Genomic DNA, 27,798 nt, shown 5'->3' with positions numbered 1-27,798 from the left:
ATTTGAATAAATTAATGATAATATTTTTTGAATTGAAATTAATTAATTACGATACAATTTATAATTTTTAACTGTAGTCAAATTAAGTATAATACATATTACCTTTTTTGAAAGAAAAAAAAAGGGCGGGAAGAGGTTATGTGGGTGGGTGAGGATAGCAATAATAGCATGGCCATACAATTGTGACCAGTCAATTTTATTTTTATTTTTTATATCAGAATTCAGAACTCTGGATAACAAAAAAAAAAAAAATCACATTTCCACCGCACCAAGCACGTTGTTCAGACTTGTCTCTCACAACAGAGTTGAGAGTGAACACTGAACAGTGCAGTGTTGAGTGTTGAGTGTTGAGTGTTGAGTTTCTCTCTCACTCTCAGCTTCTAAGGTTCCATCGCTATTCTGAACAATCGAACATTGTGGATTCAATCAGCTACTTGCAGCAGGTTAGGGTTTCGAATCTGTTTCTCTCGTAGCATGAAGAACCACACTCAGACTCTTCCTCTCGATTTGATAGAGCTAATTCTCCTGAAATTGCCGGTGAAATCTGTTACGCGTTTCAAGTGTGTCTGTAAATCATGGCTCTCTCTGATTTCCGACCCCCAATTTGGCTTTTCCCATTTTGACCTAGCTCTCGCTGCACCCTCTCATCGACTCCTTCTCAGATCAAATGAATTCTCCGTTCATTCCATTGATATGGATTTCGGTGCAGTGCATTTCACTCTCCCTCCTCCATCTCCCCCACTTGCCGATTATGCATCTTTGTTTACTCCTGCTTTTCATCAACATTGGATTGATTTTCATAGAAAACATTGGATGTTGGGCTCATGCAGAGGCCTCGTACTTTTAAACTACCGGAATAGCAGTGAACTCGTTCTATGGAATCCATCAATTGGTGTATACAAACGGTTACCTTTCTCTGACGAATATGACTTAATCAATGGATACCTATATGGTTTTGGCTATGACATATCAACAGATGACTACTTGCTTATTCTGATTTGTTTAGGTGCATATGCTCTATTTTTCTCCTTCAAAACCAATTCCTGGAGCAGAGTCGATCTTCATGCTCGATATGTGGATCCTGACAGTGAATTCCAAGCTGGGACTCTCTTCAGTGGGGCTTTTCATTGGTTGGTTTTCTCTAACTGTATTGTTGAACATGATGATCTTCCTTTCTCTTTTGAAGAATATGTACCTTTCATCATTGCCTTTGATCTCACACAAAGGAGTTTTACGGAGATTCCTCTCTTTGATCATTTTACTGAGGAAAAACTTGAAATTTATAGTCTGAGGGTAATGGGAGGATGTCTCTGTGTGTGTTGCTCCGTCCAAGGAAGTGAAATGACCGAGATATGGGTGATGAATGAATATAAAGTGCATTCATCTTGGACTAAGACCATTGTTATCCCTATTTCTAATCGCTTTTCCCCAATATTCATCACTAAAGAAGGTGGAATTTTCGGATCAAATAGCACTGGAATGTTAGAGAAGCGTAATGGCAAAGGGGAGCTGCTTGAGCATTTCATTGATAATGAATGTCAAGGTTTCAACTGTGCCAATCTACAGTCTGCTTTGTATACAGAGAGTCTACTGCCACTCCCAGTGTCATTGGTGGGACCAAGTGCAGATGACCAACAGTAATAGGCAACAAAAATTGGGGTATGCATTGTTTCTCCAATCCTTTTCACCATTATATTCGTATTCATGCTGCACTATGGGAAATGGAACATTGTATGCAGAATGTGTGGTATGTGTGTGAAAAATCATGCTTTCACCTATTTTTTACTCTCGTCATCCTTGCTAATAAAATACTTCTTTTTATATTTTTGAAATTTATTAAATGATACATGACAGTGCATGGAATTTTGGAAAGATGAGGTTTGGTGGTGCTTGCTGGATTCAATTTACCTAGCTAATAGTACTTATTTCTAGTTTTTAAATTAAATGGTTCGTGAGATTGGATGCAGAGATGGGGTATGGTCATGGTGGATTCAGTTTACTTAGTAAAATAATTCATGTCTTCCTTACTCAGAAGCCACAGTCATCAAAGGTAAATTGAGTGAAAAATTATACAAGAGAAGCAAACAATTAGGATTTGCTATGAGATTTTATTATATCACCGCTAAAATTTTAGAAAATGTCACATTAATATTCTAACATTTATAGTAAGTTCATGTTTCCTGCAGACCAAGAAATATGCAAGAATATTGAAGCTGCTAGTAGAAAGCATAGGCACTTGGAAAAGAATGGCATACATATGCTATTAAATTATCTATTGTTAGTGTGGAACAAGTGTCAGTTTTAATGGTTATTTCAGTAAAGTTGGATTCAAAGTAAGACTTGGCAAATCCTAATTGGTGTAATACATACTATTTAATGCCTTAACCTTTTTCCCTCTTAATCTCATTATATTTTGCAGCTTTTTGGTTCTCTTGCGCTCTCTTACATTTTTTCTGATTCAAACCATAATTATTTTGATTATTTGTTACTATTTTTTACAATACAAAGCAACTCTATACCACTGTATTTGTGATTCTCCATAGTAAATGCATGTGTCTATCTAGCATATGTACAATTTTATTCTTACTGTGAGCAATTAATTCCTATAAGATACACTTGATCACATGGTGACTGATCGGCTAGCTAGAAAAGCTTTAACATTTGCCAAACTCATGTTGATAAGCTTAAGCTAAATCACTCAAGAGACTTTGGGTTGTGAATAGGAGTTTCTTTGACATTTTGGGGAATTGGTGCAATACTGAACGCTGATATACCTCCTCATCCTTGGGAATTACTTTACGCATCTAATATTTTTCATGTACATCCAACAATTTTTTCTTTTATTAAAATTATTCCTGACAAACTTATGGTTATGAATTCATAAGCTTATGAATTACGAATTCAGAAGTTCATAAGTTTGTTAGGGGTAATTTTGAAAAAAATGAAAAATTATTGGGCGTACAAGAAAAAACGTTGAGTGCGCAAAGTAATTCCCCTCATCCTTTTAGGCTTTAATTAATAATCCGACTTCTAATCCATCAACAAAAGGAACTTTAGTTTAGGTTTTAAATTCGTTCAGACCGGACCAATCCATGGCACAAACCCATCTGCATCATTCAGCAGCAGTACAATTAACTCCAAGGGCAACGATTTGTCTACATGAACCAACTACTGAAGCACATCCGAAGATAGAATCACCACCATCCACATTGCTTTTATCTTTAAAACTAAAAGAAAATCACACATAAGATTCTATGCCTTGTTCCTCGAGGAGTTAAACATAAGCCTATATACCAAATTTTAACCGAAATCACTAAGATTGCTCAAAATTAAGGTGAAACTAGTACAAAATTGCAATGATAGTTTCCAACTTCATGTGGTATTAGTAAATGATAATTGACACTACATTTTATGTATAAGATATCACAAATTCCTACGTGTGCAGACATAAAAAGCAAGTAACAAACAGGTGAATATGCTAGATAGTTACAGTTTTTAAAATATTTCGTCTGTAGAAAATTCTTAACTTTTGTTTTAGTTCTTAGAAAATTCAAATTTTGAATTTTATCCTTATTTTTTTTTATCTACTTTTAGTTTTTTTTAATCTCCATTTTTTTCCATCCACGAAATATGCAAGAATATATACAGTTACCTTGATGTCACTTTATTTCCTTCACAAACACACACATATAAAATAATCTCAACTTAGAACAGAACTAGAATCTGTTTTATTACAGTTGAGTATCAACAGAACAAAATTTACAATTTAACTATGTTTCAGAGTCGGAGTTACCAAATCCTAGTTGGTGTTAATACAAAGCTATTTAGTCCCTCTATCTTTTTTTCTCTTAGTGTTATTATTTTCAGTTCGTTTCTCCTAGGCTCTTTTACACAGTTTTCATATTCAAACCCAACTTATTGGATTATTTCACAATATTAGGTGCCTTTTCTGGTTAAAAACAGATATTGGTTCCTTTCCAAAAAAGAAAAGTTACTGGTTTTTAGAAGTTAATGTGTTGTTGCTCATTTTGACTTGAAGTTGTGGAGATGTGGTGATCTTAATTAATCACCTGGAAGCTAATGCAAGGAGTAGGATAGCGATAGGCTTGTAAGTTGTAACTAATCAAGTTGCAATATGTACTGATCTTGCATGCAGTTGGTTTAACCTGTGCACATTCTGATCTATTTTAGATAATGTTTCTGTCATAATGGCCCTAAAAATACTTTGATTGCCAATTTTTTGAGTTACCATGATATTGGTGTGTCGGTTTCGCTTCATTACGCTGCTGGTGGTGTTTCCTAGGGAGGGCACGGGCAGCAGCATGGTATTATGGCTGTTAGACTTGTGAATGGTTATTGGTATATGCAGACAACTCTTAATTCTGGTAAATCGAGGTTGAGGGATGGGATCATAGGCAGCATAGAGCATATCACATGCAACTTCCTTAAAATATGCTATGGTCAGTATGGTGTATCCTCTATATACGGTTACTGGTGTTGTTTGCGGTTGACAGGCTCTTTATAGCCTTTTTCTGCTCTTTTGTAATGTTTTGGACTGATTTTTCACACCTTGTGTTTAGTCAGATTTGAATAATGAGTTTTTGATTTTAAAAAAAAAATCATAATATTGGTGCAGGGTATACATGACTAATTTCTGATGGAAACTTATTAGACACCTTCAGTGAAGTTACCCCTTCCAACATGTTTTTTCAATTCATAAAGTTTGAATTCAATATTTTGCTCTAGAGGATCGAGCTTATTTCTACTTGGATTATCAACATGTAGGTACTTTGATTGTCTATAAATTAGAGCTTATGAAGAATTTGCTAATAATTCAATTCAGATACTTCCATAATCTTATAAAGGATGTTAACTAAAAACACTCCTAATCCACTCTCTTGATAGTTAAAATTTATCAAAAACAAAATCAGAAGCAAGACTCATTAAGTAAGAAGTGAGACTTCTAAAATTTTGTAACTTTTAATAAATTTTAGCCATCAATTAAAAATGTGTTTAAAAAAATATGTTAAAGAATGCATGAATAACATATGTTGAATAATCTATCATTTTTCTCTATAGCTATATTCTCACATAGTTAGCAAGTCATTTTTTTTAACTAATATTTGGTTTTATTAGTGAAATATAAGTGGACTTGGGGTTTTCGTGTTATCAGCACGACACTCTAACTAATTGAGTTAATATGTTAATTATTTTAAAAATAATTAATGTCATTATATATAACAATAAAATTTCTAATGTATATTTAATACACATATAAGTTTACATAATAAATTTTGTAATAATTAATTTTGATCTAATAATATTTTTTTTTCATATATAAATTTTTATTAAACCTATCATTTTTATTTAAAATTTATATATATATAAAAAACTCGGGTTAGAAAAATGGCAGGAAGAAAGTCCCTTACATTTATGTCTACTTTGTACTTGGATTGACATAGTGTTCATTTTCGGTGGACCTTATTCTCTATAACCTTTTATGTATGGTTTAATTGCAAAATTCATTCATCCTATTTTGTCTGTTTCACCAAATTGACTTTCTTATATTTTAAAATTCACTATCCAAGTCCTTAGAGCTAAGTTTAACTGTTAACTAATTATTGACAGTTAAATTTTAAACATTGACTAGACTAAAAAGTTAACTTACATTTTCTTAAAAAAATAAGAACTTTAAAAATGTTTGAGAAATGATTAAAACCATGATCCTTAGAATGAATATTTTAATATAGCTAAAAAAATATTGTCACTATCTCACAAGCATTATTTTAAAAGATAAATATGATATATAAAATAAAAATAAAACTTATATAAATATATATATATATATATATATATATTCTAATTTATGTGAAAATAAAATTTAATCTTATATATTATATTTTGAAAGATAATATATGAGATTATAAAAATATAATAAATTAAAAAAATTGAATTTTGAACTATTTTTTCATAAAATTAAACATATATTAATACTATATTTTATATCAAATATTCACATGGTCACTTGAGTGTAATAGTAAAAATGTATGTTTTTGAGTTTAAAGACCATGATTTTAATTTTTTTTTTAAAGTATCTTTAAAGTTATTATTTTTTAAGAAAATACGGATCAATTATCTAGTATAGTTAACATTTAAAATCAGTTATGAGTGAATTTTAAAATATAAGAAAACAAATTTTACAATTAAACATTTATGTATTGATAAATATAAGTGACTATTATAGATAAGATAAATCATTAGTCTAAATATTATTAGTCTAAATATTAAAATACACAAAGGTTATAAATATTTTAGATTGTTAATATTTTTTAACCTTTCATGATTTTCTATTTGAAAAGTATATATGCACTTCAAATTAATGCTGCTAGTTTAATTCTTTTTATTAGACACGCACAAGTCATAATCATTACGCTCGCCGATGAAAATACGTAGAACGAACCTTGCAATAGATTAAATTCTAAAGAAAAAGACAGAGTAAATTCAAAACCACCCACACCAAACAATCAAAAGGCATAACTCCTAAAATGTGACATGAAATTTCCTTTTGCTACTAACCAAAATATGATTTCACAAACTAGCTACCATCTTACACGAAAAGACAAAGGCTAATGACCCCTTACTGTTTCTTAAAAGCTAAATACGTATCTTATAAATCGCATTCTCTTTCTGTCTATGCTACTCAAAGTAAGAAGAAAATGAACCCCATTTTCTGTCATCTGATGACAGTAGAAATTTTATTGAGGTTGTCTGTCAAATCTCGATCTCTTCCGTTTCAAATGCGTTTGTAAAGCACATGAGTCTCTCATTTCCAAAATCACTTATCTGATGCACCCACTTAATGAATTCTTCTGAAATCAAAATTGAGATCCACTAAATAACAAGCAAGACTTGTATAGTTTTGTGATGAAAAGTGTTAGCATAACACTAATTAACGTACTTTTCTAATACAACAAATTTTACAATCAAGACAGAAATTTAAAATATAATAAATAATGTCATGGAGAAAGATAGATACAGGGTCAATGGTGATGTACAAAACTTTCTTTTATATTAAAAACTATAATTTTTTTTAATGGAATTCATTTGATATGAAGTGAGACTTACATTTTTGCTATTTATAAGATTATTTTAGTATGTTGTTAGCATTTTGTTGTTGTTGTGATTTCTAATATTCTTGAAATTGATGTGGTATAGGAGCATCAAGGAATCCAAGTCAAGTTAAACGTTGGAGAACCCGTATAAGAGCAACGAGCATGGAAAATCACACTCTCCCTATGGAGTTGATGAGAGAAATTCTTCTAAGATTGCCTGTGAGATCTGTTTCGCGTTGCAAGTGCGTGTGTAAGTCATGGAATTTTATCATCTCCAATCCTCAATTTGGCAATTCCCATTATGATCTCGATGCCACACCCTCCCATAGACTCATTCTCAGATCAAACTATTCTTCTCATGGAGTTCTATCCATTGATACAAATGCACCACTAGACACATGTTCTGCTGCAAAGCATTTGATTCTCCCCCTTCATTCATCCCCATGCAATCCCTACGACAATGAAGATTATGATGGTTTTCCCCGTAGACCCGAGATTTTAGGTTCGTGCAGAGGGTTTATACTTTTATATTACAAGATGAATCGAGATCTTATTATATGGAATCCATTGACAAGAGACCGTAAACTATTTCTTAACTCTGAATTTATGTTAACCTTTCGATTTTTATATGGTTTTGGGTATGACACATCAACAGATGACTACTTGCTAATATTGATCAGATTATCCTTGGAAACAGCTGAAATCCAAGTTTTCTCTTTCAAAACTAATCGCTGGAACAGAGACAAGATAGAAATTAATGTTCCATATTATTCTAATTTAGATCGGAAATTCAGTATGGGGTTATTCTTCAATGATGCTCTTTATTGGGTAGTTTTCTCTATGTACCAAAGGGTTTTTGTGATTATTGCCTTTGATTTGGTAAAAAGGAGTTTATCAGAGATTCCTCTATTTGATAATTTAACTATGAAAAACACTTCAGATGATTTAACTATGAAAATCCCTGAAGTGTTAAGTTTAAGAGTAATAGGAGGATGTCTCTGTGTGTGTTGTTTGGTCCAATACTGGGCAATGCCCGAAATATGGGTGATGAAAGAATCATCTTGGACTAAGTGGTTTGTAATCCCTTATGACTTTTCCCCAATATGCATCACAAAAGATGGAGGAATTTTGGGATTAAATATTAGAGAAAGATTAGAGAAATATAATAACAAAGGAGAGTTGTTTGAGCATTTCACCATTGTTGCTGCTGAAGGTGAAGAGTACTACTGTTCCTTACGAGATCAACAGTCTGCTATGTATAGAGAGAGTCAACTATCGCTCCCCTGACAACAAAAATCAGGGTATGCATTGTTCTCCAATCCCTTTCACCATTATATTCTTATTCACCTTGTAATATGCTCATTGTTTGGTATGTGATCGAAAAATCATGATTTCACCTATTTTCTACTCTCCCACATGACCACATCGTTGCAAACAATACATTTTTTTTTTATATTCTTAAAATTAAATGATGCATGTACATAATTCCTTGCAGCTGGGCGGTGTGAATGGTAACGACAATTCTAGCATTTGCTGGTTGCAACCAACCTGTGGACAAATATAAATTAAAAGTCGATGGATCAGTGAGTGCTTTCAATAAAGAAGCTGTTGGAGATGTATTTAGGGATTCAAATGGTCAGCTTTTGTTTTCCTATGCTGCTGATATTGGTTCTTGTACTCAGTTGTTATAGCTGAACTCTGGACAATTTTGCTTGGAATTAAAATTGCTTGGAGTTTCGGGTTCAAGCATTTTATTAATTATTGTATCTGATTCACACGTGTCTATATTTTTACAAAACAATGGATGTCCAAGATTTTCATATAAAATATTTATTAATTTTTTCTAAGATTTCCATAAAAAAATCTTATTAATCGTATTTAATTTGATGTTTCTTCTCAATCATATTTTATTCATTTAAGACTTAACTTGAAATTTTGTTTAAGAGAAACAAATCTAATATATAATTTTTTTTTTTATAGAAGGTCAACTTTAAAGAAAAAAGATATACACAATATATATATATATATATATAATATTTTTATGTAATTTTATTTTTTAAAAATCCTCTTCATTTTCTTTTACTCTCTATTTCTATTTTCTATTCTTTTCACATGATATACTTTTGTTATTTATTAATATACTAACTTTTAATTTTTTTATAATTTAAGTTGTTGGATGTGTTTCTTATGTTGTTAAAAAAATAAACACTTTAAGTTATTATAATTAATCGGTTCATTACATATTAATTCTCCACAGGTTTAAGGTTTACTTCTTTCACTTTCTCCTTAACCTCACAATTGAGTGAAAAATTAAATTTAGAATTCAAATTCTGACTTTCTCCTTAACCTAACTTAAGTTGGCAAGTTATTTTCTCATGAAAAAGAAATAAAAATGGAGAAATTTGATCCGCTATTAACACTTAAATAAGGAATCTCTGATTTATTTTAAAACTATTTATGCACTTTATACCTAGAAGTTCTACTTTAATGCATTATATATGTTATCTGTTTAGTTTGCACTCAATCGCAAGTTGATTTTAAACAGTCAAATTCATCAATATTTACTAGATGTTCTTAGTTGAAACAATGTGTGTGCCCCCTACCCTGTTTCTAAGTCTTCAAGGAAGTGTCCTTCTTGACATTCTGTGACTTTTGTTGCTCTAACAAAATCTATACTTCAACTTCTTAACGATGACCAAAAATCTATCCTTTGTCAAAACTCACATATATATTGAAAACTTCGAAATTTGGTTAAGTACTACAGTAAAGCAAGCTAAATTACCAATCACCATGTACTCCAGGCTATTGCTGTAGTATTGCATGGTGTTATTTTTTTATGACAAGAATTTTTTGATTTTATTTCAAAGCCTTACAATGTTAGCAAGAGATTTTTTTTTAATCTAAGGGCATTTTTTGTTAGAAAGATTTAGTTGTTTAAGAGGCTTGAATGAGAAGCCAGTTAAGAATATGTGCAGTCCTTGCTTTTCTAGAATTGAGGAGCAACGAGGAAGAAGTTGCTGCTACTTATTAATTTCACAATACATCTTTTCTTTTTCTTTTTCTTTTCACATATTTGCTCACTGAGAAAGCCAACAACATGCACCTTGAACTCCCTTATCTATCTTTTCATTCTACAGCTATACAGAAACTGATGCACCTGCGCTCAAGAATATATATTTTTGTTTAGCAAAAAAAAAGGTGGCAAGTGCACTCAAGAATGTAGAAAAACATGAGATAATATAATTTCAGCCTCAAATTTTAGACAATGCATGTAACTGTTAGCTGATTTAGCTGGTAGAGATATGAAATTGAGTTCATCAAAAATTAAGTTTAATTTCGAGTATTATATTAAAAATTCAGTACACAGTTTAAAAGTAGGTTTTCGTATCGTGCTTCATCAGGTTGTATCCCGTGAAACATACCTCTGGTCTAAAATGAAATTGTTTTTTTTTTCTAATTCTTAGAAGTGGTTATCCTTACTTTTTTTTCGGTATTCAATGTTCACATATGATGAGTTATTTGCTTTCACTTTAGGGACATGAGAAAAAATTTCATATTTGAAATTATGAATCATGAATATCACGATGTCTAATAAATTATAATAATTAAAATTTGTTTTTTTTTTATCAGAATTCAAAGTTGTTTAGTTATTCATAAATATTTTAGAAATGTTTAAACAAGTCTTTTGTAAATTGAAGATTTTAATTTTTTGGTTTCAATAATACTTTTTTTGATATGTAAGTTTTTTTCTTCAGGAATACCTTTTTAATGAAACAACTTCTTTAAATACAGATCTTTACTTAAGTATTATTATAAAATAATGTATTCAACTATAATTCCAAAATTCCTTAAAACAAAATTAACTTAATTTCCAGATAACTTTTTTATTGATCGAATAACAAAATGAAAGATTTTTGCATTACTAATATATTTTAATTGAATTCTAAATCAAATTAAATGTTACTAGGATTTTAGCACCCTAAAATGCACAAGATAATTAAAATTTATACAACCATCTTTCTTTCACTTGTTTTTAATTGTTTTCTAACTCCAAAACCTACTCTCTTACCATATTCTTTACAAAATTGTCATGCTTCTTCTAAATCTTCAAATTATAAATCAACTCTTGGCTTTCAATCAAGATTTTCTGAGAACATGTATAGTATCTTAATTTAAAAAAAAAAAAAAACTTAGAATAAAAATATCAACAATCAGTAAAATTGGTAATTTTCGTTAAAATGCACAAACTTGCATGGCTTGACGTGATCAACTCAACCTTCCTTCTTTCCCTTGTGGCAGCATCTGTTTTGAAAGTTAATCATAAGAGAGCTTGAAAACAAGTACTCCTTAAGACATCCATTGCCGGAGTAAGAAGACACATGACTCAAAAGTCACGTCATGTCTTTTCACGTTTATTGTCACAAAAAGTTCACGGAAAAAACGTAAAAGAATCCAAGAGAGAGTATTTTTAACATAACATCTCATTTTGCTTAATCATATTTTTTATAAATCTTGTTTTTTAGTTCAATAATAAATATTATTTTAAGATTTAAGTTATTATTTATAAATCTTACAAAAATTGAATGCAAATATTTGATAAAAAAATTTATATAGTTTCTCCACAATCCATTCTCTGCAGTTTAATTGCCTACTTGTAATTATTAGTAAGTAAAAGTCACCAATTTAATTTTAATTTATTCTGCTTGTTTTTGGGTTGACTCGGAACAACATCACAAGGCAAGTCAGTCACCTTCTCCTGAAGAACCAAGAAGACACACGAGCTTTGTGACTCACATATCGGGCTTATCATCTTCTCCAACACTGCATGGAACACTTGAGCTTGAGGTTAATTCATACATCTTCATTTCATTTCTCAGATCTGTTGACTTTGCAGATTCGTGATATATATGGGCTAATTTCACTCCTCAAATGTGTTCTAAACAATTCTATATATGGTGTGTTTCTTATTTGCTGGTTGCTGCTTATGTTCTGTTTGTTTATGTCACATGACTGGGAGCTTTTAGGTCCATCATATGAATCTTAACTTAGTGCCTTGAAATTGGAGGACAGTTTGATGTTCAATTAATCCACACACATATATAGTGATTATAGCAAGATCAGATATCAGTTCAAGCTATACTTTGTTTTTTTTTTTTTCAGGTGCCATGTAGTGGGTTATACTTACATATACATTTCATTCTCAACCACTTATATATGCTTGAGATCTTGTACTCTAAACTTGCTTGAAGAGACTAACTTTTCATGTCTAAACCACGCATTTTTCTCAGCTGGGCTAGTTGTGTATGAAATCAGAGTTATCTCCTTGCCTGCATCGATTCCATTTAATTAGCTGTTGCATTCACGTGTTGACATTAATAATTAAACTTCGAAACTAGAACATTCGATCTCTCATACCAATACTGAGAGGTACTCCCTTTTATATATGTCGTATTTAACTGGAGTATTGAGATATTTTCACCTGGTAATTACTTAGGAGAACCAAAATGTTAATTATACTCAATGACACAATTTTATTTTACTTTCTGAAAATTTGACGTTAATTACATACATAATTAAGCTTTTGCATGTATAAGGTGGATTTTATTAATGTATTGAACAATTAACATGAATTTCCTTGTGATTTCCCAGGACACAGAAACCTGAAATGGACCCAACGGTCCTTAGCCACCTCCACTTTGTTTTCATCCCTTTAATGGCCCCAGGTCATCTTCTCCCTATGGTAGACATGGCCAAATTGTTGGCACGACACAAAGTGAAAGTGAGCATAGTGACCACACCCCTCAATTGCATCCAATTCCAAGCTAGCATAGACAGAGAGATTCAATCTGGCTCACCCATCCAAATTCTACATGTTCAATTTCCTTGCGCGGAGGCTGGACTACCAGAGGGATGTGAGAGCCTAGACACTCTGCCTTCAATGGATCTGCTAAACAACTTCAACATGGCTTTAGACTTGTTGCAGCAGCCACTAGAAGAGCTACTTGAAAAGCAAAGACCCTACCCAAGTTGCATAATTGCCGACAAATATATCATGTGTGTGACTGATGTTGCCAACAAGTTGAATGTCCCGAGAATAATATTCGACGGGACTAATTGTTTCTTTCTACTATGCAACCACAATTTACAAAAGGATAAGGTCTATGAAGCTGTGTCTGGTGAAGAGAAATTTCTTGTCCCCGGAATGCCCCACAGAATTGAATTGCGAAGATCTCAACTCCCCGGATTATTCAATCCTGGCGCAGACCTCAAGCTGAATGCTTACCGTGAGAAGGTAATGGAAGCTGCAGAAAAAGCACATGGGATAGTTGTTAATAGTTTTGAAGAGTTGGAAGCAGAATATGTTGAAGAGTGTCAAAGATTTACGGACCATAGGGTATGGTGTGTTGGGCCTGTGTCGCTGTCAAATAAGGATGACAAGGACAAGGCTATGAGAAGTAAGAGAAACTCAAGTGATCTTGAGAGTGAGTATGTGAAGTGGCTTGATTCATGGCCTCCGAGGTCAGTGATTTATGTTTGCCTTGGTAGCCTAAACCGTGCAACGCCAGAGCAGTTGATAGAGCTCGGGTTAGGATTGGAAGCGACAAAAAGGCCATTCATTTGGGTGCTTAGAGGTGCATATGGAAGAGAGGAGATGGAGAAGTGGCTGTTGGAAGATGGGTTTGAAGAGAGGGTGAAAGGGAGAGGGCTTTTGATCAAGGGTTGGGTGCCACAAGTGTTGATCTTATCACATAGAGCAATAGGAGCGTTCATGACACATTGCGGATGGAATTCCACACTCGAAGGGATTTGTGCTGGCGTGCCGTTGGTAACTTTTCCTCTGTTTGCTGAGCAGTTCATCAATGAGAAACTTGTACAAGTGGTGAAGATTGGCGTGAGTGTGGGAGCTGAATCTGTTGTTCACTTGGGTGAAGAAGATAAGTCTCGGGTTCAGGTGACCAGAGAAAATGTTCTGGATTCTATTGAGAAGGTAATGGGAGATGGCCAAGAAAAAGAAGAGATAAGGGAAAGGGCTAGAAAGTATGCGGACATGGCAAGGAAAGCAATAGAACAAGGTGGCTCTTCTTACCTCAACATGTCCCTACTAATTGATCACATCATACATCTGAAAGGGTTAGACCAAAGCTAAGACACAAATGGATTCATCTTTGTTTTGCTTGAACATACCTGAATTCTGTACTTTATTCTTCAATGGGTCTCCAAGTCCTTATAAATGCCCAAGAATTGCTGTCTCATTGACCATGAGAGTTTCTATTTTTTTTCCTCTTTTGTTTTAGAACCATTATTCATTCTTAGTTTGCTTCTGTTTTATGTTTGACATGATTAGGATCATGGCAAAATTTTCTCCAACAATGACGAATGTCGAATAATAATGATTAAAATAATTATAATACGAAGAAGGGAGAACTCTCTGTGTAGCTTTCAACCCCACCATTCCTTGAGGGGAAACTTTAAACTCCAAGCCTCCAACAAGCTCTCCAATTTGACAGGTTGCATCGGATCAAGAATTAGTTTGAGTAAAAAGGTTTGAGCCTGGGCAATTTGTTGCAAGAGAAACTGTGCTTGATGAAGAGTACTGGATATGCTATAACAATTTGATGGATAAGTAAAAAGATAAAACATGAAGTGTGTGTAGTCATGTATAATTTATGATACTAACCTCTTTTTCTTATATTTATTATTTTTTTGTTTAAATTTTGTGGTAGACAACGACATGGTTAAAGGCAGAAACTCCCTGGGAGAATCAAGCATATTAAGGGTATGACATGACACATACATCAAGAAAGGTCAATGTTCTTTCATAGACTTCTTACAATGATTATGAACAATGAATGTGAAACAATTTGTTGCTTTCATTGTGGTTCAGCTTTTACTTTTTTAGCATGGTGTATTGGGTAAACTTGTATTCTTTGGCTCTTAATTATAAAAAAAAAAAATTCAGAAATTTATTTATTCATTTTTATAAGATTTTTTTTTTAATTTTTAGATGTATTAATTATGAGATATAAAAAACATTAATAAAAAACAATTAAATAAATAAAGAGATATAAAAAAAAATTAAAATGATAGTACAAATGTACAGTTTAGCTTGATGTCACTTTCCTTCAATTGGTGACACTGCTATCAGAAAGCATGGCACTTGGAAGAGACTGGCATATATATATTTATGATGTTAAATCATCTCGTGTTCGTGCAAAACTAGTGTCTATGTTGGTGGTGATTTCACTAGAGTTGGAGTATCAACAAACTTTACATTTTAATTATGTTTCAAAGTAGGAGTTAGCAAATTCAAGTTGATGATATAAATGTTATTTAGTGCCTTTATCTTTTTCTGTCTTAATGTTATTATGTTTTGCAGTTTTTTTCTCCAAGGTTCTTTTACGTAGTTTTTAAATTCAAACCCTACTTATTTGATTATTTTCCCAACCCCACAACCAATCTCCTAGCCCTAATTTCACTAGTTAATGACCCCATAACCATACATGCCATTGCAAGGTGTTGTTTCTTTATGACAAACTTTTCAGATTTTATTTCAAAGCCATACAATGTTAGTAAGAGAATTTATTTATTTAATCTCGAGGAGGTTTTAGACATCTATTCTTTTGTCGTTCACATTAACCTTGCTTCAAATAAGACATATCAATCTACAGCTGCAGTATCATAATCAGAAGTTTCCATTTCTACAACAACTCAAGGATTAACACAATTAATGACCACGTCCAAAAATTTATTACTAACAATACATTATTCATGTTTCAATTTTTTCAGCAGTAGTCACTCTATGGATGCACATCGATCCCCATGTTAACTTTCCTATTCATATCATAACCATATTACAATTTCCATAAAGAAAGTAAGTTCATCACGTGGAAGGAGCTATTAGAGAATTGCATGGATAGCTACTATTTAGTTAAGGAGAAGCATTCTTTGAAGAGGAAACAGAGGGTGTGCCAGGGCCGCTAGGTGGAGGGAATAATGGAGGGAAAGGAAAGGGAAGAGCTGGTGGTGGTGGAGTTAAACCTGGTACTGTTGGAAACGGAAACAGTGGTGGTGATGTTCCTGTTGAGGGAGGCTGGAGTGGGTTAGGAACAAGTGATGATGGGCCTGATGGTTCTAATGGGTTAGGAATTAGAGGAGGCTGCTGAAGAGGGTTGGGGACTGAGGGTGGTGGCTGAAATGGGTTAGGAGGAAATATGAGGTTATTAGGGTCAAGTAGTTTCTGATCTGAAGGCTGAACATTTGGGGACTCATTAGGGATTCCTGCAGGGACTAGTGGTGACAATATTCCTGAAAGGGGTGGCAACAATGGTGGGAGGTCGGGTAATCCAGGAATGGGAGGAAGAAGACCACCAGGTGTTTTTGGATTTTGAAGTGGAGGAGGAAATGATGGATCTATTTTTGGAGGAAATATGTGTTTCACATAATCAGGGCCCTTGATGTTTTGAATGCTTGGTTTTTGGTTGCAAAGAACTGGCTGTCTAAGAGGCTTGAATGAGAAAAAGCCGGCTGAGAATATGTGTAGTCCTTCCTTTCTGGACTTGAGGCACAGTGATGAAGAAGTTGCTGCTGAGGCAACAGCACAATAAGGCTCACTGCTATTTATTAGTTTCACAGTGCATCCTTTTATTCTTTTCACATGTTTGCTCACTGAGAAAGGCAACTGCACCTTGAACTCCCCATGCTCATCTGTCTTCACTTCTTTCCTAAACCTTGGCTTTGACCTCCCATACCCATCTTTGCATTCTACAGCAACTGATGCACCTGCCATCATGAATATAGAAAAACATAAGACAACATGACTTCATAATCAAAATTTAGAGCATGTGTGTAAGAGTTAAGAGATATGAAACTGAACCTTTTTAAGAAAAATAAGTCAAGCAGTGGAAATGCACCTGAAATGAAGTGGTTGCCCGTGGATAAATCCTGTTGGAAGCATGTGTCACAGTAAACAGTGCCAACTACAACAGCAGAGGGAAGCTTCTTGTCATGGCTAGCCTCAGAATGAGTTATACCAAATGTGAGACTGAGAAATAGAATTACAAGGAACCAAGACATTCTCAGGGAGTAAAGGACTAAAGGCTATAGTGCTTGATTCTGCTATATATCTTGTACACTATTGAAGTATGTTTATACCTCTTTCTTTTACTTATATTTTCTTTGTTCCCTCTTGTTGTCTTTGTTAAAGAGAATCAAAACAATAAATTTTTATAGCCCGACAAATAACAAGGCTATTTATGTCTATCGTGCAAAAACCTGTCAACTGTAAAGTAAAATGCAGTAATTGTAGGCTTGTTTTCCCATCACCAAACAGCTGGGAAAGAAGGTAATTTGGTGGGTGGAAAGTTTAGATAAAGAGAAACTCCTTGCTGCTGTTTTATTTAATTGGATGTTTGTTTTTTTGTTGGTATGAAAATACAAAAAAAAATTGGTTGGGACCCTGTTGGTTCACGAGACAGAGAAAGTAGCCACAAAATCAGTGAGCAAGCAAGACATGAGCGTGGTGGATTAACATTGAGAGCTAGAACAACTGTGTTAGCGTGACATGTTTGGTAATGAATTCCAAGAGCTGCAACATGTGAGTACCTTGAGATGCAGATATGCATGCGAGTATTTTTACTGTTATAATAAATGATCTAGAGAGTTTAAGATGATGGGTTGTGTAGCAGACATGGGAGATAAGCATGTTCGAGAAAACAGAGAAAAGAATAGGTTGTTGAAGAAACCACACTTATTCTCACTTTTCACGTCACAATTAAAAGTTACAACAGCAAAATATTCTCAACTGAATATAAACTAATATTATTCCTACATCAACTCTTCAAAAATATTATTCGTACATCATTTTTATTACAACCTGCTTTGTTTATACAAATATTGTCGTCACTTTTTTCTGAAGTACTTGACAAATCAATATATAACTTTACTTAATTGTTGAACTGCCTTCGCTTATTTGTTTATACAAATATTATCATCATTACATACTTATAAAATTTTAGATAAAAATAAATTATTATTCTAAAAAAATATTTTTTTAAAAATATTTACACCCAATTAATTCAATCCAATAATCGAATTAATTTGGATTGGATCTTAAAAACACACAAATGCAACTCAAGCCCAACTCAAACAGTAAAATTTTGATCGGATTTAACCCGTGATCACCCCTAGTTTTTTGGGTTATTACACCTTGTGATTTTCAAATAAAAGAAAATATAATACTGCACTAGGATCCCCTCAGCAAATTCATTCAACTTAATCTTTTCTTTTTCCTCATCGGTTCTAATTCTATACACCAGACGAAACCAGAGTTCAGTAAATGAAGCCATCAGTAAATAAACTTCAATTAATCACAGCCAGATAATAAATCAAATTACATTACAAAGCTCTACAATCATAAGATTCAATGCCATTAATCACTGCCAATTAACATGAACAAACCACCCCACTACCAAAAATCTAAAGATGAACAAGACTTCACAAAACTTTGTTCACTCCACGTGCTTTACAATTCTAATCACAAATCACAATAGCTCCTTGTCACAAAATGCCAGAAGCTGTTTCACATGATTATGCCAGGCAGTTACATTTTGCCCATCCACTGTTACCCAGTCAACAACTGTCGATGCTGGCTGCTCCCACCACTCATCAAGCTGCAGAAGAGGTTACAATTTAATAATAGAAATAGAAATTTTATAGGAACGTGAAAAATCTACCAGCCAGATGAAATATCAAATTAAGCAACTTTGAGGAATATTCACTGTTTCACCCATATGTATATTAGACACACTGAGCTTAAGTTGCACCTAAACTAACACAGACATATTACAAAATGAGAATGAACAAGAATAAGCTTCATATGAAAAATTGTATAAAAAACTCATTCCTGAGTATTCTTTTGGCCCCTATTTTTAGGGACATTATACTTGATTTGGTTTGAGAAAGAAAATGGAAAGGAATAGTGATAAAAAAAATTGAATAAAATTTTAGGATGTTTGATATAAAAGAAATGTGATGTATTGTTGTAAAGACAATTGCATCCCTTACCTTACTAAAAAGTGCTTTAATAGGAAAAATAAGAGGTACAAAACAAGGACAAGAATAGTGATGGGAACTGATAACCACTATCATGAACAGTCAAGTATCATTAGATATGTTTGCAATGTCAAACTTGAGAGCTCACATAAACTCGTGGGAGCTCTGCAAACTCGACTCATAAACTCGTAAAAATTTATTTCATATAAAAATAATAATAAAATACCCAAAAAAAATATCTATTTAATTTATTATATTACAGATTATGTTTTATTTAGTTTTTATCACGGTTATTATTTAATTTATTATCATATTATGTTTTATTTAGTTTATCATTATTATTTAGTTTATTATATTATATATTATGCTTTAAATAAATTTTATATTCTTTGAAGGTCGTCATATTTGCATAATAGTAATAATAGCAGGGTAACTCACCAATCCCCTGACATATTTGCAATCTTCCAAGCTCTGCTGAGCACTCAAAACAGCATTCTTAAGTTCAGGCAACCATTCTTCCATGATAGTTTTCTCCTGTTCTTCAGCCTTACTCAAACAAAATTTTGTTGTCCTGCATCATTATATCAAATGTCAGAGAAGGTTTTCAAAAATTAACAACATCGTTTGCCAGTACATAAATTTGAATCTACTAGAAACATTAACCATGAATGCACAATGGATTCAGGGGTTAGAAACATATTTACTTTTCATATTCTTGTTGAACAAGGTTGGCATGATTCAACAAGGCTTCACCACTTTGAACAAGATCCCGTCTAATATAGACAAGATTAATAGCCCTTAATAAATCTTCCAACACACTAGCTTCAGAACCACGAAGTTTCAAACAGAACTCCAGGGACTCCAGCACAGATGCTAGACCAGCATCTGAACCCTCCAAGCCTGTCCATTTACAAGAAAATCATTTAATATACAATAATAGCTTTTAACCCTCATAAAGTATTCCATGCACAACAAAACCTTATATTCTTCAAATTGCAAGTTAACAAAATAATTAGTAGTAAAAACATTGATTTGTGACAACAAATTATCAATCTAATTTTATACTCCCTCCATTCTAAAATAATAGTCCTTTAAGGTTATGGCACACTGAATAAGAAATATTCAATTTATACAAAATATAGACAAAATACCCCAAGTTTTTCAACTACTCATCATAAACTATCCTACTATCTAGACCAACTTATTTTTGTGGCAGATGTCTCTTTTCAATGCAAGTATTAACTTATCTTCTTAATTATGTTATATACAGGGGTATTGTTGAAAAATAGCTTAAAAAAGCTAAAAGGACTATTATTTTGGAAGTTGGAACAGAACAAAAAGCTAAAAAGACTATTATTTTGGAATGGAGGGGGTAATTGTTTTGAAAGTTTGAAAACATTTTATTATGCCATTCCGAATACTATAACATCAATTATATTAATACATTGGCAAGCATACCCAGATATTTCATTCAAAATGAATTTTTTTAAAGTAACAATAATTAGTGTTTTAACGTGTTCTATCTACTAAATTACATTTATCTTGTTTAGAATTAGAGAAGATAAAAAAAGTGTATAAAATAAACCAACTGTCCCAACAAAACAAAATCACAAGAACATAGTCATACTCCTGTTAAAAGGGGAACTGAAAACTACAAGAGCTGTAGTTTCTGTTTAAAAAGGTCATAGGCTATTCATTTGTGCTATAGCAATTACTGAAGTGACATTTTACAATGGCAATCTATTAACCGATCTGATATGGGTACAGTGTACACCAGGAAACTATCAGCAAATCACAAACAATAATATACTCACCCGCAGGATAGTGAAGTGCAGCTGAAACGCGACATATTGATGGAATTGCTGATGGATCCCGAGCACCAGCTCTTGCTGTCAACATAGCTGCACTTATTTCTGCATTTGCAACTGCTTCCTGGCCAGGTGGTCCACTAGCACCCATGGCCTCAAGCAGTGCCTGAACCAGAATTGAAGACAATTAAGTTGAAGCACATCTCAATATACACAGAGAATTAAAATATTTCAAGCAAAATTCTGTGAAACCATTAAAAAAGCTCACTGACAGATACCGGTTTAGAATTAGGGAAAACAAACGATCTTTATCACAGAAAGAATGCCCTCTTACCAGTATCAATGTGATAAAAGGCAAGAGATCACAAATGTACAATAGAAATGAATCTCCTCTCTACACTGCAGGTATTCAAGAGACTAGGACTTTAGCTCCCAATTCCCATTCTAAAACTAAAGATTGATCTCTTTTTTTTTTCTTCCTATTATTTATAGCTTGCCATTTTTACCTCTCTTACTAACTAGTCCAGACTGGCCCCTGTTTAATAGGATCTGCCAACTTTCATCTTTCTTACAAGTTTTTAAAATTAGTGACAGATTTAAGTTGCACTACTAAATTTTCACACAAACCCTATTTAAAGTTTAAACAATCTAACATCCATCCAAAATGAGAGAGGTTGTAAGGTTATTGAAATTGGATTCAGAGCATCCCAATCCAGATAACCAGTTGGCTAACCAGGTGGAATGGTTCTGTTCTGTAATTTTGGAGCAGCAGTTTCTTATTCTACATTTTAAAGTTTCTGGTAGAAGCAAGTGGGTGAAATTCAGTGGCAGAGTGCAGTCTATGCAGTTCAGGGGTGTATTTGGTCGGAGTGCAATGCACATATCTTTCAAGGAATATCTTTCCCTAAACTAGTTATAAGGTAGGATTATATCTATGACTTCTGTCTGCTTCAATGCAAGTTTCCATTTTAAATATGCAAAAGAGATTGAGTAGGCTTGCTGCATTTTTAGTTTTTTTTTTAATCAATCCATGTTCCTTGAGGATATCTTAACCTGTCCTTCCCCCACTCGAAAATACACTTTCTTTTATATAATTTCTTTCTATCCAACAAAAAAGAATGGAATGTGTTAAAAACTAGACAATAAATATGATCAAGTTTATATTTAAATGAACTCAAAACCTTTAACTACCAAAAGGTAGAATTAGAAGATTCAAAAGTAGACCATGTAAACTAACTTCATAAATTAAATCCCATAAATTCAGAACATTATCTCTAGAGGAGTGTTAGCAACACTCTCTAACACATTCTTTTAAACACACTCTACCGCAAACTACAAAATTAAATAAAATGTGAAACTCAAAATTTTGCGATTTCCAATAAATTTCAACCAACAAGAAAGAGTGTTAAGAGAGTGTATTGGTAGTATTTCTCTTATTTCTATTCTAACATATTTTATACTGAACAAGCAAGTGAACAAGTTGTCTGTTGGAGCATTATAAACCTGTGGGGAAGAAGGAAGCATGTAGAGACTATTATCTGGACTTCGATAAAATGTAGACACTTCTTTCTCAATGAGATCCTTTGCATTATTTGAAGCCTTGGCAACAGCAGCACATGCTGGAATTATAGTGCTCAAAGCATACTCCCTTGCAGTTAATGGTTGCTGACTCCAAAATGAAGCAGCATCCTGCATTATATAAAAAGATACAAAAATTATAAACAAAAACAAAAGTAAAACTAAAGTCAAATCTGTTTATTAGAAACAAAAAAAAGGGAAAAAATACAAGAACAAAGATGTGTTCAAATCAACTTTGTAATCCAGGGGAAATGCATCAATGTGCCCACAAAGACAAATCTATTAATGGATAATTCATGTTTAAAACCAATAATTATTCTAGGATTCAAACAAGGTATCACCATTCCCAAGGATAAGCTGTAAATATACCACAGTTGTATTTCACTAATACGGGAAATACTGAAATAACGGAACATTACCATATTTGCTTTAAGGAGTGCCATATATATAGTCTCAAGTTCTGATCTACGAGCATCAAACTCTTCAATCTTTTTCCATTTTTTCTTTAGAGAATCTTCAGCTTCTTTCCTCTCAGCACACAACTTATTCAAGCGTTGTATTTCAGACATTAAGGTGTTTAAGCTTGCCTTTAAACCAGCAACTTCTCTTTCCTTGGCCCAAACATCTAGCTGAACACGTGGAAAAAATATACATAATAAGTGGGTAAACTCCTAGCTCAAATGTTGCTGTGAAGAAATATTTCTAGCATTAGGAAAGGAATAGAATTAAAAGGGGCAAAATGTTTTATCCTTTTTTCTTCCAACTTTTAAGCTGTAAAATTCCTAATTGGAAAATCTAAAAACGAGAACCTAAATATTTAAATTGAACTTACAGAAAGCAAAGATTCCCCAAAGATAAATTCTTTATTTCTCTCACATTAAATGCTGATATAAAAAAATATATCCATGATTAAACATGTCTGGATGTCCCCAATTTAGCCATAATAACAACAATAATAGATCTTAGATCACAAATGTTTCTAAAATCCCCAAGTTTTCTGAATTTTGATTTTACTGGGAGAATCAAATTTAATAATCTTCCCCGATGAAGTAAATATAAAACATGTCTTACTTTATAGTTTATAACAAAACCAGAATATTAAGCCAGTTTCATGGATGATGAACTCAAGGGATGAACACAGAATTTATTTGAATAATACTGAAATAATCTGGTTTATAGGCCAGATTACAAGTGCACACAAAACTTCACAGGGTTTCCCCCTAACAAGGAGTCTTATAATCCTTTATGTATAACAGACAGGCAAGCCATATTCTATCTAAATCCGTCTACAATAACAGACCCCTTAAAACTGCACTACAATAAGTCAAAACTATCCATACCACAAAATATAACTGTATAATACATAACAAACCATAAATGTCTAATACATAACTATCTAATAACACCCGTTAATTCTGACATTTTTTTCCTGACATAAACCATCAATGATGAATGACCTTGGATTGTTTGGCCTACCCAAGGACTACATTAAAATAATTAGATGTGAAAAGATGAACCAGAGATAATTTGTCACAAAAACAAATCTTTAGTAATTCTGTTTGTTTTTTTCTCTAATAAAATTTCTCCTTTTGAAGGGAAAAAATGCCATATAAACAAATCAATCATGTACACACACATGTTAAGCACTAATAGCTCAACAATATACATATACATCATATAATATATGCATATGATTTTTACCAAAAGAGTACTTCATGGCTCAAAGAAGCTTAAGATAGCATTTGAATCTATGAAAACAAAATTTTACCTGAAACAAAATAAGAATCTGTTAGGAACCCAAAGAGAGACAATAATGATTAACCAGTCACCCAGCTAACTCAGTTACCCACTTAACATCCATCTATTTGGTATCTTTATTCCTACAAGGGTATTCAAGCTTTACTCATATTCTGAGTGTTTGATTTGTAACACTCAATCAGAAAGAGAATTTGCAGTGGTTTAAGATTAAACATTAATTCTTCCTAACATAAGTTATGCTGCCAAAACAATATCCATCAATACTCCAGGTCAAACATTTCTGATTTCTCTAATGAGCTGTCAATGAATGCTAATGCTTCCCACCATACATGTATGCAATCTAACTATTGGTTAGTTATTCAAAATTCAAAGAAAGCTTGCAAGTGATAGTATCATGAGCAAAGGTGACAATAGATTCAAAAAATGTACAACTCAATTAAAAAAGAACCTAATGCACTGTAAGTTTTTCATAATAATACCTCAAGTTGCCTGAGACTTCCAACATTTTGGGAATTACTTCCAATACCAAGTGAGCGTGACGAAACATCAGTGCCTCCATGCAAACGTTTCATAAGTTTTTCACACATGTCCCTTGCTTCTGCAGCTTTGTTTAGTGCATCTTCAGTAGCCAAAAATTGTTGAACATGAGCTTTCTGTGAACAGAGATACGGCACCAGTTCAATAACTCCTCTTATGACAACAAAATATGCAGTTTAAGGATGAATAAAGACCTGTCTATCAAGAAGCTGATTTTGACTCCCTCCTGGAGGCACATCAACCCCAATCTTTCCATTGCCATAAAGTTGATACTGTAGAGGAGAGCTCCCATCGGATGATGAAACATCCATAACAATGTTATTTTCATATTTGTACCTGATTGAAAAATGCAAGTTTTGATTATAACAGTAATAGCATACGTAATATCCTTGCCAATAAGAACAAACTAACAGAACATTCATAAAATGTAAGTTTGGGTAAGCATTGGCAAAATTGATTTTGCAAAATTGATTTTGAAGTGATAAGAATTGTAAATGGATTTTTTTATTCTAAAAGCAAGTTAGTAGTAAAGCTGAGTATAAAAAATTTTATTCAATACAAAAGTCATCTAAAGTTGTTTCAACTCAAATCAATTCCTCGACGTGGAACCAAACATATGGGCATTTATCTAAAATCACGTTGGTTGGGATTTCAACATGATTCTGGACAATCTAACAGAAAACCATACACAAAAGAAAATTCATACAGCTACTTCGTACACTTTTTCCTGGTTGGCAGGGGAACTAAATCATTGTAAGCAACTTTGGCATGCTTGGCCAATATAGCATTTGGGACTGACTTTTTTTTTTGGAAAGTTATAGTAACAATGATTAATGACAGAAGGTCCAAAATTCAAATATTATGGTCACAGAGGCATCAATGAGAGCACCAACAGAATATGAAAAACAAAAACCATGTATAAATGATACCTCAAGGTCTCTGCATCGGCTCTAACATCAATTTTCTCTATTTCTCTGGAGATTAGACTTTTCAGCCGCAAAGTGTATGCAGTAATTGCCTGAAGCAATTGGGGAGGACTCTTTAGGCAATTTATAATAACAGTTCTGACCTCATCAGGAATTTGCCCATCAAAGTCAAACCCCAATTTTGCTGTTTCTGCTTGAGGATTTAAATGAATGCCACTTCCTTCATAAGCAGGAAAAGAACTCCGTATTTTTTCCATCATGTGGTCTACAAGAGATTCACAGGCCTTTCTAATATTATTTTCCCTCGTGGTTTCAATGAGGATGACATCATCTGCAGATTTACTTCCCTTAACAGTAGAATAAACAGCTTCCTTCTCACTTTTGGCCATTTCAACAGAAGAATCCACACCCGATCTTTGAGAATCCATCGCTTGATTTACATAGTAACAGAGACGTTTATGATATTCAGCAAATATTTTTGCAGCCTCATCACATTGTCGATCATAGGCCTCCAACATCACTTGCTTATGCCTGCAAAATGGGTAAAGAACTAATATAAACACATCATTTCTTTTCCCCTCTCTCAAACAAATTATTGGTAGAGACAAAAGCACATAAAATGAGATAATAATCTCAAAACACATTATACTAGCAAGCAACAACATCATGCCTACATTATGATATTAAATTAAATTAAAAAAACTATAAACATGCACTCACTACCTCTTCCATCCCATTTTCACCTTATTTTCTTCCTATCTCGTTTCCTTTTCTACCACATCACTCATCAAATCTGTCATTTTTCTCTCTTCATTTTCTTTTTTTATCTCTCTCTTCCTTTGGGGTGTATGTTTATCGACACTCTTAAACTTTTGCAACACAAAACAAAGGGTCATTCGTTATTATATCATTACTTTCTCAACCCATCACATTTCCACCCTACGTTTTTTCCTACCTCTCCCTTCATTTTTCATCACATGTTTATCACATTTATCAAATTTCTCTTACTTCCTTTATTTTTTCTCTCTATCTCTCACTTCCTTCTACCTATAACTCCAACATTCATCATTTTTCCCTAAACAAATCAGTTTCTACTTTTATGTTAACATGTTTCATTCATCTTCTCTTACCTAATAAACAACAAATATGAAAATTCCACTTCAAGCAACCAGAATGAAAATTACCAACCACATTAACACAAATTGTTCAAAATTTAGGGCAAATTGAGGAAAAAGCCAAAACCTGTAATTGGCTCGTTCATCGAGCATTCTCTTCCTCTCAGCCTCCTCTCTGGAAACCTCGAGCATCCTCGCTCTCAAATCCTTCTTCTGCCTCCTCACGACTTTCCTCAGCCTGTCCACCTCCTTCGCGGCCAAATCCCGCTCTTGCAACGCCGCCTCCCTCGTCGTCGCAGTCTCGGAACCCTCGCCGCCGCCGGCGAGCGCCCTCTCCTTCTTCCTCGCGCCCTTCCCCCTTCCCTCCTCCTTCGCCTCTCCGCCGCCGTCTGCGCCGCCGTGCACGGTGATGTTCCGGCGGATGTTCCGCACGGTCTTCTCGGACTTGGCGCGCGTGACGAGGAAGTTCAAGACCGGAATCATGTTGCCGCGGCAAATCCGGCGGATGGAGTCGACGGACGGCAGGTGCGACTTGCCGGAGGCGTAGGTGCCGAGCGGACGGTAGCCCATTTCTTTGTGCAGCCATTCCAGAATGGCCTCCGGCGACGGCGACGATGACGCTGCGCTCTGCATGATGATGATGATGATGACTATGACGCAGAGTATGGCGGTGATGGCATTGGTTGACTCGGTCGAGTTGGTGGTGTACTGTTATTAGTTAGGGGTGGATCTGAGAATTTTGAGTGGCGTGGTTGGTGATTGAATTGATGTGCTCTTCACTCTCTGTGTTGTGCCAATTGAGAAGAAGTGAAGAACACTTCTTTTCTTATTTTTCAAAATGAATAATGATGATGGTGTCCTCACCAACAGGTTTCGGGACAAGAATATATGAAAGAAAATATTTAATAATAAA

At 33.6% G+C, this 27,798-nt stretch overlaps 5 protein-coding genes and 1 long non-coding RNA gene across 12 annotated transcripts; 3 read left to right on the top strand and 3 right to left on the bottom strand.

Moving 5' to 3' along the window:
- The first annotated feature begins 246 nt into the window (after positions 1 to 246).
- Positions 247 to 2,401, top strand: LOC102666879 (F-box/kelch-repeat protein At3g06240). 4 transcript variants are annotated; one of them, XR_419683.4, is made up of 3 exons: positions 247 to 1,659; positions 1,968 to 2,050; positions 2,187 to 2,401. XR_419683.4 is itself a non-coding variant. In XM_006602908.4 (2 exons), exon 1 carries the CDS (start codon positions 475 to 477, stop codon positions 1,639 to 1,641), a length of 1,167 nt encoding a protein of 388 aa, XP_006602971.1. In that variant the 5' UTR covers positions 247 to 474; the 3' UTR covers positions 1,642 to 1,659; positions 2,187 to 2,401. The 4 variants fall into 4 exon arrangements, 2 of the variants coding, with proteins under 2 accessions (XP_006602971.1, XP_014626703.1); XR_005889755.1 differs by having other exon boundaries at positions 1,855 to 2,050; XM_006602908.4 differs by lacking the exon at positions 1,968 to 2,050.
- LOC121174045 (uncharacterized) lies at positions 1,904 to 4,510 on the bottom strand. Its single transcript, XR_005889756.1, has 2 exons — positions 4,250 to 4,510; positions 1,904 to 3,227 (listed from the first exon to the last, which is right to left on the bottom strand). It is a non-coding gene; the product is annotated as an uncharacterized lncRNA (long non-coding RNA).
- A 2,096-nt stretch (positions 4,511 to 6,606) lies between these two features.
- Positions 6,607 to 8,870, top strand: LOC102663618 (F-box/kelch-repeat protein At3g23880). The gene is made up of 3 exons (XM_014770425.3): positions 6,607 to 6,763; positions 7,216 to 8,413; positions 8,608 to 8,870. The coding sequence occupies exon 2, from the start codon at positions 7,275 to 7,277 to the stop codon at positions 8,397 to 8,399; it is 1,125 nt and encodes a 374-aa protein (XP_014625911.1). The 5' UTR covers positions 6,607 to 6,763; positions 7,216 to 7,274; the 3' UTR covers positions 8,400 to 8,413; positions 8,608 to 8,870.
- A 347-nt stretch (positions 8,871 to 9,217) lies between these two features.
- LOC100820150 (UDP-glycosyltransferase 73C3) lies at positions 9,218 to 17,370 on the top strand. Of its 4 annotated transcripts, none has more exons than XM_014770863.3 (4): positions 9,218 to 11,957; positions 12,762 to 14,185; positions 14,837 to 14,917; positions 15,903 to 17,370. In XM_014770863.3, the coding sequence occupies exons 1-3, from the start codon at positions 11,938 to 11,940 to the stop codon at positions 14,893 to 14,895; spliced, it is 1,503 nt and encodes a 500-aa protein (XP_014626349.1). In that variant the 5' UTR covers positions 9,218 to 11,937; the 3' UTR covers positions 14,896 to 14,917; positions 15,903 to 17,370. The 4 variants fall into 4 exon arrangements, with proteins under 4 accessions (XP_014626349.1, XP_014626347.1, XP_025982563.1 ...); XM_014770861.3 differs by having other exon boundaries at positions 15,900 to 17,370; XM_026126778.2 differs by lacking the exons at positions 14,837 to 14,917; positions 15,903 to 17,370 and adding an exon at positions 14,458 to 14,830.
- LOC100527603 (pollen protein Ole e I domain-containing protein) lies at positions 15,520 to 17,365 on the bottom strand. Its single transcript, NM_001251628.3, has 2 exons — positions 17,024 to 17,365; positions 15,520 to 16,892 (listed from the first exon to the last, which is right to left on the bottom strand). The coding sequence occupies exons 1-2, from the start codon at positions 17,184 to 17,186 to the stop codon at positions 16,042 to 16,044; spliced, it is 1,014 nt and encodes a 337-aa protein (NP_001238557.2). The 5' UTR covers positions 17,187 to 17,365; the 3' UTR covers positions 15,520 to 16,041.
- Positions 17,371 to 18,489: 1,119 nt separating the features above from the next.
- On the bottom strand, positions 18,490 to 27,747 carry LOC100791067 (AUGMIN subunit 5). Its single transcript, XM_003552566.4, has 10 exons — positions 27,013 to 27,747; positions 25,774 to 26,301; positions 25,039 to 25,180; positions 24,787 to 24,960; positions 22,969 to 23,178; positions 22,475 to 22,660; positions 20,978 to 21,137; positions 19,868 to 20,063; positions 19,602 to 19,734; positions 18,490 to 18,781 (listed from the first exon to the last, which is right to left on the bottom strand). The coding sequence occupies exons 1-10, from the start codon at positions 27,516 to 27,518 to the stop codon at positions 18,653 to 18,655; spliced, it is 2,364 nt and encodes a 787-aa protein (XP_003552614.1). The 5' UTR covers positions 27,519 to 27,747; the 3' UTR covers positions 18,490 to 18,652.
- Between the last annotated feature and the right edge of the window lie 51 nt (positions 27,748 to 27,798).

The sequence above is a fragment of the Glycine max genome, chromosome 18, assembly GCF_000004515.6.
Source record: "Glycine max cultivar Williams 82 chromosome 18, Glycine_max_v4.0, whole genome shotgun sequence".
NCBI lineage: Eukaryota > Viridiplantae > Streptophyta > Magnoliopsida > Fabales > Fabaceae > Glycine > Glycine max.
Note: the sequence above shows the minus strand (reverse complement) of the source record. Positions and strands in the feature narration are given on the sequence as shown.

Coding starts and splice junctions, on each gene's coding strand:
- LOC102666879 (XM_006602908.4), top strand. CDS start 475: ATGAAGAACCACACTCAGACTCTTCCTCTCGATTTGATAGAGCTAATT.
- LOC102663618 (XM_014770425.3), top strand. CDS start 7,275: ATGGAAAATCACACTCTCCCTATGGAGTTGATGAGAGAAATTCTTCTA.
- LOC100820150 (XM_006602904.4), top strand. CDS start 11,938: ATGGAACACTTGAGCTTGAG. Junction 11,958..12,761: donor ATGGAACACTTGAGCTTGAG/GTTAATTCATAC, acceptor GTGATTTCCCAG/GACACAGAAACCTGAAATGG.
- LOC100527603 (NM_001251628.3), bottom strand. CDS start 17,186: ATGTCTTGGTTCCTTGTAATTCTATTTCTCAGTCTCACATTTGGTATA. Junction 16,893..17,023: donor GGGCAACCACTTCATTTCAG/GTGCATTTCCAC, acceptor TCATGATGGCAG/GTGCATCAGTTGCTGTAGAA.
- LOC100791067 (XM_003552566.4), bottom strand. CDS start 27,518: ATGCAGAGCGCAGCGTCATCGTCGCCGTCGCCGGAGGCCATTCTGGAA. Junction 22,661..22,968: donor CACTCCTTAAAGCAAATATG/GTAATGTTCCGT, acceptor TATATAATGCAG/GATGCTGCTTCATTTTGGAG. Junction 19,735..19,867: donor GTTCAACAAGAATATGAAAA/GTAAATATGTTT, acceptor ATAATGATGCAG/GACAACAAAATTTTGTTTGA.